Source organism: Xiphophorus maculatus, chromosome 1 (genome assembly GCF_002775205.1).
Source record: "Xiphophorus maculatus strain JP 163 A chromosome 1, X_maculatus-5.0-male, whole genome shotgun sequence".
Classification (NCBI taxonomy): Eukaryota; Metazoa; Chordata; class Actinopteri; order Cyprinodontiformes; family Poeciliidae; genus Xiphophorus; species Xiphophorus maculatus.
This window is the reverse complement of record NC_036443.1, coordinates 13700900-13709890: the sequence shown is the minus strand read 5'-3', so window position 1 is coordinate 13709890 and position 8991 is coordinate 13700900. Positions and strand designations below refer to the sequence as shown.

The 8991-nt window shown below is 38.3% G+C and overlaps 1 protein-coding gene across 6 annotated transcripts; it reads right to left on the bottom strand.

Annotated features, from left to right (window-relative positions):
• Positions 1-573: 573 nt before the first annotated feature.
• nfya (nuclear transcription factor Y subunit alpha) lies at positions 574-8907 on the bottom strand. Of its 6 annotated transcripts, none has more exons than XM_023337552.1 (10): positions 8814-8907; positions 7975-8076; positions 6034-6105; positions 5131-5277; positions 4844-4975; positions 4312-4414; positions 4031-4203; positions 3321-3494; positions 2399-2509; positions 574-1466 (listed from the first exon to the last, which is right to left on the bottom strand). In XM_023337552.1, exons 2-10 carry the CDS (start codon positions 8053-8055, stop codon positions 1407-1409), a joined length of 1053 nt encoding a protein of 350 aa, XP_023193320.1. In that variant the 5' UTR covers positions 8056-8076; positions 8814-8907; the 3' UTR covers positions 574-1406. The 6 variants fall into 6 exon arrangements, with proteins under 6 accessions (XP_023193320.1, XP_023193333.1, XP_023193341.1 ...); XM_023337565.1 differs by having other exon boundaries at positions 574-1463; XM_023337573.1 differs by having other exon boundaries at positions 4049-4203.
• Between the last annotated feature and the right edge of the window lie 84 nt (positions 8908-8991).

The following is an 8991-nucleotide window of genomic DNA, read 5'->3' as shown; positions in this document are numbered from 1 at the left end:
TACTTAATAAAATTTCTGAAAGGTTTTGTCTTAAGTACCCTTTTCTTTGATAATCATTTATAAAATCCAGTGCAACTAATTGCCACTTCCAATTATCACAAGCCCCGGGGCTCCAAACACAGTAGTGGCAGCATCATGCTGTGTGTATGCTGGACAGGGAAGCTGGTCACAGGAGATGGAATATAAATGGAGCTAAATACTGCACAAACCAAAGAAAAACTACTAGAGACGGCAAAAGCTAAAGACTGACGTGCAGATTCACAAGTGAAGGTATCTGAAGCAGATTTACACCTTGATTATAAATTGCAGGCAATGCGTTCAGTTTTTTAAGAAAAAGTTGAAAGCATGTCTATTTGATTCTAAATTATATGTACATGCCATTGTGTGGCATCACATAATATCCCAATAAAACACATTAAAAGGTTTGTGGTCATAACATCACAAAGGTTCAGGATTAGGAATAATTTTACGAGGCACTGTATTTGGTTCAACTAAAGAAAATGAAAAAAAAGTCTGCCCCAGTTAAGACTCCGGGGGCTTTCCTAATTAGTTCTTAAGTAATGAAACAAAATATCTCATTTCTTAATAAAATTTTAATTGACATGTTTTTGAAGACAACATGAAGACAATGTCCTTTTCACAATTATAAAAAAAAATATTAACATTGACAGATGCTGATGGATAAAAATCTCTATCTACAAAAAAACCCCCAAAAAACACTTAGGTGGACTTACAGATGAAAAGTTCTCAACTATACATGAATGGAGTTTGTATTACAAAGAATTGCTTTTTTTCCCCAGCAAAACACAAAGTCCAACTATAAATTGTATAAAATGCATCCTTCTATACAATGTCTTCACATTACTATCACATCTCTGGAGCACCATGTACTATGCAGCCATTAGGCAAGTCCAAAAAGTACATGGATTTAAATAATTACATTTTTATGTAAAGGAGGAATCAATGATACAAAACAGCAGGGTAGCATAAAGTAACAAATGCGTCAGAAAACAAAAAAAAAATAAAATGGTACCATAAAAAAAAAGAAAAGTCAACTGGAGACAGATCAACAAATTGTCGACAGACCAGAGTCTGAGTGTGACTGTCTTTTTTTTCTCCTCGGTGTGATGAGTTGACAAAAAAAAAGAACCTTAAAACAGAAAAATACAACGAAACTGGGCTCAGCCAACATGATAACATCCTCCATTTTAATGAAGAAGACCAGAGACGTCTTCTGGCTCAGCTGTGGCACAGCCAGCTCCCTGGAAGACCAGTCAAGAAGTTGAGAGAGAAAAGAAAACGCCACAGTGAAAGCACTGCTGGGTGTGTTGAGGACTACAGAAGAGTGGGCCGGATGGTTAGCTGGGTTGAAGAGTCACAGGCAGGTCATGATGTCAGGGAAAACGCTAGGACACTCTGATCATCTGAGTCACTGTCTCATCTGTTGCTGCCGGGGCGATTTCCTGCTGCGAAAAGAGCAACCATTTATTACGAGAAGTTTTAACAAGGCTTCCTGCTAATTTTAAATGTCTTCATTTCATACTTTTGCTGACAAATTCTTTTTTTGTTTGTACGTACGTGTGTGGTACGGATGTTTACATGAACATATTCAAGAAAATGTCATACAAGTATGGAGATAAGTCCAATATGTAGATAATCATTGTAGGTCTAAACACAATTGTACATTGTCTTTTTTGGAACTGTGCATATGAGGAAGAACTCGACTGCAAAACTATGCTGATGTTGGATTTGGCAATGTGGTAAAGCACTACTTCCCTTCGTAATTAGATAAGCACTATTCTAACATGTCGACAAAACCAGAACACCTGCATTAAATACAGGAAATAACAACGTTAGATTTCTCTTGTTATATCTGTAAAATTCACCCAAATGTTAGCGCTTTGCTAAACAAGACACAATTGCAAAATCTTTAAAACCATCAGGTTTACTTTTAAACCTTGTACTTCACAGGGAAGAGAAAAAAAAAACATCAATAAAATATTAATGAAATGACGTTTTTACAATTGTGTTTTGGAAAAGCATGGCTTAATCATGGGCTCTGTTTCTATCTTTAAACAGACAATCAGTAGGAATGTTATTAAAGGTCAATGCAAGAAGCTCTTTGTAAAAATTCTGAAGCTTATCTTTTAAATGATAAAATAAGAAATAAATTGTTGTAATTGCATTTTTTATGCTCAATTTTTGTCTCTCTGTACTTATCCAGACTTGGAAAAATACAAAATAAAATTCCATGATTTCCAAGAGTTTTCACACATGCCTAGGAACATGCTTGCATCTTAAATATAAAGTTACTCATCCATTATGAAAGCTTAAAAATGTATGACAGACAAGTTGCAACTTTAGAGCTTGTTTTTCCCCCCCCATCATAACTTCTTACTTGCGATAGGCCTAAAGCCGCCTCCTCCTTTTCTTTAGGGGAAAAGAACCGCCCTCCGTCTCCACGCTTACGCTGCATAGCATGACGGTGACGAGACTCGTGTAGATATTTCTGTAGGAGACAAGGAAATACATTTTTTTTAAAAACTATTTCAATGGACCAAAAATTATTGGTCCATTGAAAAATTTAAATTCATTGATTTATTCCCTTCTGTATTACTACTAGATTATAGAAGGTCATACCCCAGTACCAGAATTATTCTTGACTTTTTTCCATGATGTACAAACAGCAAGCAACTTACTATGATCATAATAAAGTTTTATAGTTTGTGTTTATTTGTTTTGAAGGAAAAAGAGAAAAACCCACACATGCTGCAAGTTTATTTTTATATTAAGAATAAATGGCAATTTCTCAAGTTAACTGGCCCCATACCTCTAACCCCTATGCCTATAAATACGGGTCCAATGTATTAAGGTCAGGTCCCTATAAGGCCCGTTGGACTTCAGAAGACAAGTGATTATACCAAAAAAGGTCCTACATAGACAATATGAACAAGTATACACGCAGTCCTATGGCAACATTACACTTTCCCTCTGATACACTTGAACAGACATAACACTACCTAAACAATGCTACTACACTGTGAAACTGTGGTAGTTTTACTAATTTTGTCATACTGCAACAACTTCCAACCGTCCCGGCTGGGGATGGGAAAAACAAACCAAGACGGAAACTGTTGCCAAAATAAATTAGTACAGTTCAAAAACAGGTCCACTTTTTTCCACTGCAGGTTAAATATTTGAGACATTTTCACACAAGTACAAGTTACTAGATAGACAGCTTATTCAAGAGTCTTATTGACCACCATCAGTAAAGGCAGTTTATTGTAGTTTTTCTCTAAGAGAAACAAAGCACTGCATACCCTCCTCTCCTTGGGGATCTTGCCCTCAGCCTCCAGTTTGGCCCGGGCTTGCCTTCGCTTCAGAATACGATGATATTGTTTGGCGTTGACGTACAGAGGCTCTTCCTCCAGCATTTCAGCTCCCGGGAGGGGGATACGCTGCATGGTGGGAACGCCGCCTCCACCCGGCACCATCTGGTAAGCGCAGGAAAAGAAACATGAACAAAGTACTCAAAAACCCTTACCATTTTAAAAACTTAAACTTAAAAATATGCAGATGTAGAAATCAGTCATGGCACGTTTCCATACAACACTTCACAGCCATCACACCTTTTGCAACTAAACAGAAGTTTTCATTTTAAGTACTTAGTTTTAACAGAGGGGAGATTCAGACCTGATTGCTGCATTCACAGAGTCAATCAAATGATTCTGCAAACCAACAAAAGCCCCAAAAGGTGGACTATGTCAAATTAAAATTGATTAAAATCTATTAGTCTTATGAACATTAATCATGAAAATGCTAGAGGGGTTTACATAAAGGACACACATAGCAGGTGTGATGACTCATGAGTGTATAACTTAACATATTCAGACAACACTGAAATGATCCCAACAACCTCTGTGACAAAACCAGAAATTGGCTACTGTTGGTGCTCGTTTCCCCAAACTCTGCACCCATGTGTCAGTCTAGATGTAAAAAGACAGGAAAAAAAAATAAAGATGCTGAGTACCTCTGCACAGGGTCTTACCATGACCATTCCACCTGCATTGACCATGTTGCCGGAGACAGGCAGGGTGACGGTCACAGTGCCTTGGCCGCTGTTGGTAGTGTTGGTGTTAGCGCCCCCTGTTGCTTGCACTATCTGAGCACCTGCCAAGCTGGCAGCGGGGATTGTGATCATTCCTGGAGAGAAATAATTAGCACAGGCATTGTTGAGACTCACAGCTAAAAATAAATAAATATGCTTATGAAGTTTGCACACAACAACAAAAAAAGAAGAAATAATTGTACCCTGCTGTAGAACAGAGCCATCTGCGTTGACGGGCTGGTAGACGATGGTCTGCCCGTCAGCTGTCTGTGCCACCTGTTGACCCTGTACGCTGATCTGCTGGCTCTAATTTACAGCATAGAGAAGAGATATTAGAAAACATAGACTTCCTGTACTCATTTTTACCCTTTGGAGGGAATTATCTAGCAGTTTAGTAACTGAAATGTATTTTTAAAGGATAAGTCATATTTGTGAATACTCCAGGGCAGGTTACCAGTGATGCGTAAAGATTTTAACGGTTTACACAACCAGAACAGCTAAAATGTCCTGTCATGATGTTTCTATGGAGTAAAGTCCATTTACTGAGATGCCAGAGTAAGTGAAGAGTTAGAAATGTTAGCAGCTGGATTAAAAATGGCTTATAATCAAAAATCCAACCGTCATTGTCACTTTCCGTTTCTGCAGGAGCAAAACCAGAAAGCAGAGACTGCTAGTTTCTGTCTTCTGTGGTACAACAGAAGGTCAATGATGCTGAAGTCTGTCAAAATTAATGACCTGGTTCTGTCCAGCAGTGATAGCCGTCTGGGGCTGCTGGATGATGATTTGTTGAGGCTGACCCTGCTGGCCCTGGAGCTGCAGAGTCTGACCACCTTGAAGCTGTATCTGACCAGGCTGCAATAGTTGGATCTAAGGAGACAATTAAATGTGTCTTAATGGATCATCAATACCATAATAAACCAAGACAAAAATGGTCTCATCGCTATAAACATGGGCAACATGTGACATTACATTCTCCGATTGTTAAATTTAATCACAGATCTTCATGGACACTTGTCTTTTACCTGCTGCAGACCTTGAGCTCCAGACACAGGAACCTGCATTATGGTCTGACCTTGACTCCCTGACATGGCTTGCACCATAATGGGCTGGCCTGACGATGTGATGAGCTGTCCGCCGCTCACCTGTACCATGAGGGGCTGCCCCTGAACCTGCAGAGAGGAATACAAAGCTATTAAAGTGGCCCTCATGCAGTGTGACCCATCAGCGCCCACATGGGACATGAAGGGCTGCATGCAAGTAAAATACACCTCAGTTACACAAAACTTTGGAGAAAACTGAAAATGTATCACTGTGAAGTTTTGTCTCCTGAATGTACAAGTGTAAGATAAGATGTGTGTGACTGATAAGGATGAACTTAACTCTTAACTTGCATAAAATGCATATTGTGGAAGAAAATAAGTCCCAAAGGAAAAAGCCTGAGAGAATTCATCAGTTGTTATAATGCAAAAAAAAAAAACAATACAGAGACAACATCATCATCACAGCTATGAATGAGATGCAGCTGACAGCAGTGACAGTGGATGCATCCTTTTCAATGCTGAACTCCATAAAGTTCACATTACCCGTGCTTCCAACAGTACATCTAAAAAAACAAGAACGTTTTGAACTTGTTTTTTTTCCTTCTTTAAAGCAGAGAAAACACAACTTAGACAAAACACTGATTTCTGTTTTTTTTTTCTTTCACAGCCATTGGAGGAAAGCCGCACACACTGCAGGCTGGCAAACACAACACACTGTGCTGAGGAACATGCAGTACAGGTAGTTGCAGGAAATGCTGGAGGCGGGGGGGAGAAAGACGATGGTTCAAACGCCACAGACAGGTCATGAGAACAGCCCTAGGTACGGCATGCAAACTGGTCACTTATTAAAGCGTTATTGCAGTGACAGGGCGGCTGTGACACCACTACCTGGAGTGTCTGCACCTGCTGGCCTGGCGCCTCTGCTTGCAGCTGCACAGCCGTCACTGTGCCTTGTGTCTGCAGGCAAGGCGGGACGTTACACTCTCAGACAAGTACGGTAAAGACCAAAATTACTCATACCTTTGCCGACTGATACTTCAGTGATCTTTGTCTTCTGGATGGAAATAATTAAAGCACAATCAAGGACGACAAGACGCTTTGTCCGCATTATCTCGAGCCTTGTGGCTTTATATTTTAATTATTGTTTTGAGAAAAAGCTCTCAAGCCGCCTGAGTATTTTTCCGCAGACTGGATAGTTTTTGGTACAATGTTTTCCAAAAATCATCCACATTGTATCCACCAGCTCTGAGAGGATCCTGTAGAAATCATGTACCAGTGACTCATATCTGACTCAAACTGGTCACTTCAGGACACAAGTGGATTACGTAACTTGATAAAGGTAAAGGTCTATAGAATCTATAGAAAAACAAAGCTACATTGTTTTAAAAAGATAGTCATCAAAAACAGTTAAAGTGATCAAAAATAAATCAGTAAAGAAGATTAAGTTAATGGGACAAAACAACTAAGCTACACATTACAACATTTATAAAAAAATGGCTTTTGTAAACAAGCCTTAGACATAAAAAAAAGTATTTTGTAATAATCAACTAAATATAAATGAAAATTATGACAATGTTTTGGTCACTTTTATAACAAGGAACAGCCTTCCATGTACTACACCAGTTCACAAGGCTTTGGGAACATTTTGTTCCCACTATGACAACCAATGTTTGTATACAGAAAGGAAATGTGATTCTGTGACTGACGAATTGTTTATAAAGCAGGGTGTCACTCCTGCTTGCATCATTGGTCATTTTCCAACCAAAATAGAAATAGTCAGTGGTTCTAGTGATTGTATAATATAAAATATCCAGAAATATTCAACAACCAACAGGCATCGGTTAAACGCAGTGGTCCAAAATGGAAGTGACAAGAAACAAACCAGTGACACATAGGAATTAAATGGAATGACGAATTAACAGACGAATCAAACTGACCCAGAATCCAGATAAGAACAATTTGATCGTTGTATCAAGATAACGGACGACAACTATTACTGAATAGTTATATGGCATTATTTATATTTATGTATAAATAATGCCATATTTATACATGAATATGTAAAAACATGGCATTAAATACTGAAATTAGAACTGCATAGTATGTCAAATTGCAGTAGTAATTACAACATCACTGTGTGTAACAAAATAATCAGTTTATTGGATAGATTCCAGTCTAATACTAAAGCTTTTTGAGAAAGGTGAAGATATTGAGAGATGGTAAAGGCAGAAAATGTGGATTAATTAAGTTATGTCATCACCATTTTGAGCAACAGGATCAAAAATAATTTCTGATATTGTGCAAACCTTAAAGAAGTGTATTTTTACAAAGTAAAATATTAAAAGATATATTTTAGGCATATGCTGAAAATTATATTTTCAAAAAGGATTGTTTTATTTATTTGAAATCATTATATTCAGGTTAGCTTTTTTGAAAAATTGGCATTGGTGAATAATAAAGAACAAAATGGCTGAGGACTAGAAAGATGCAGGGCAAACAAAAAAAAAACTGTTTTACAAAAAAACCCAAAAACAAAATCAAATCAAATTTAGACCATCATAATTCAATAAGCAGATAACCTTTGAAAAATGTTATGTTTTCCTACTCTTTGTTACGTGCTTACATTATTTCTTGCCAGAAAACAAAAGAGAAAACATATTCACTTAAAATGTGGCATTGGTTGAAGTAACCATGGGCTTGTTGGTAAATATCAAAGCAATAAATGTGACTTCCTTTAGGGCTCCTTTTATCTGGCTGCTTTAGAAAATAAAATGAGGTTAAAAAAACAAAGCACTGTTAAAGAAACTGCTCAAAGTGTGGTCTCACCTGCTGCTGGATCTGTCCATTAGCAGTCTGCACAACAATCTGCTCCCCTGTTGTAGTGGTGGCAGTGGTGTACTGCTCCATGCTTTAATATGATCAATCCTCCTGAGACAAAGACACGTACAGTTATACAGTCATTAATACATTCACATATTTAAAAAATACATATTTCAAGCAGATATTGTATCAATCAAACATGACTGTATTTGCCGATTATTATCTCGTAAAAAAAAGGTCGTTCTTTATCTTTTTATTTCTGCCGTGTTTTGGTTGCTTTAATTTTAAACACGCAACGCCTACTTATCTTAAATAAATTCAACAATGTATCTTAAAACACAATTTTTATATCTGGGACAACATAGGAGAACAAGAAGGGCAACATTTATCCGCGTTTTATTCACTGTTGTAATAATATGGGGCTAACAAGGCTTTGAGAGCTAGCTGTGGTAAATTCTAGAAAGCACAAAATGGATGCTCGCTATCTTCAAGTGGAAAGTCGGGCGTTTTGCTTCTTGTTTCAAATTGTAACCAAACATTAGCTGGCATACTCATCCGCTGATGAGTTTACGGCTTCATTGGGAAGTGCCGCTTTGTTTAACACTCCTTTTAGCACAAAGGCTAACATTAGTGCAGCAGGGAGCTCATGTTTTTCCCCCCAGTAGCCTAACACCGAACGAGAAGACGAAGGTCTTTGTGGCTAAACAAGTCCTCGGACACAGCGGTCAAAATTACTCTCAAATTAAATTTTTTTCTTGCATTAAGCAGGGTTAGTAATTTGGTTGGTCCATGACAAACCAATCCGTGCTGACAACTACCAATGCCTTCAATCGTGGCTCCCTTACCGTATCTTCACTGTCCGGTTTCCCTCTGATTGGCTCCAGTACAGCTCGCTAAAACCCAATCAACAAAGTGAGCGGACAAAATGGCGCAAATGAAACAACGGCAGCTGGGAGGAGGTGCGCAGCTGCGTGACACATGACTACAGGGGACGTATAAACGTGCAGTACCCCTACCTACCAC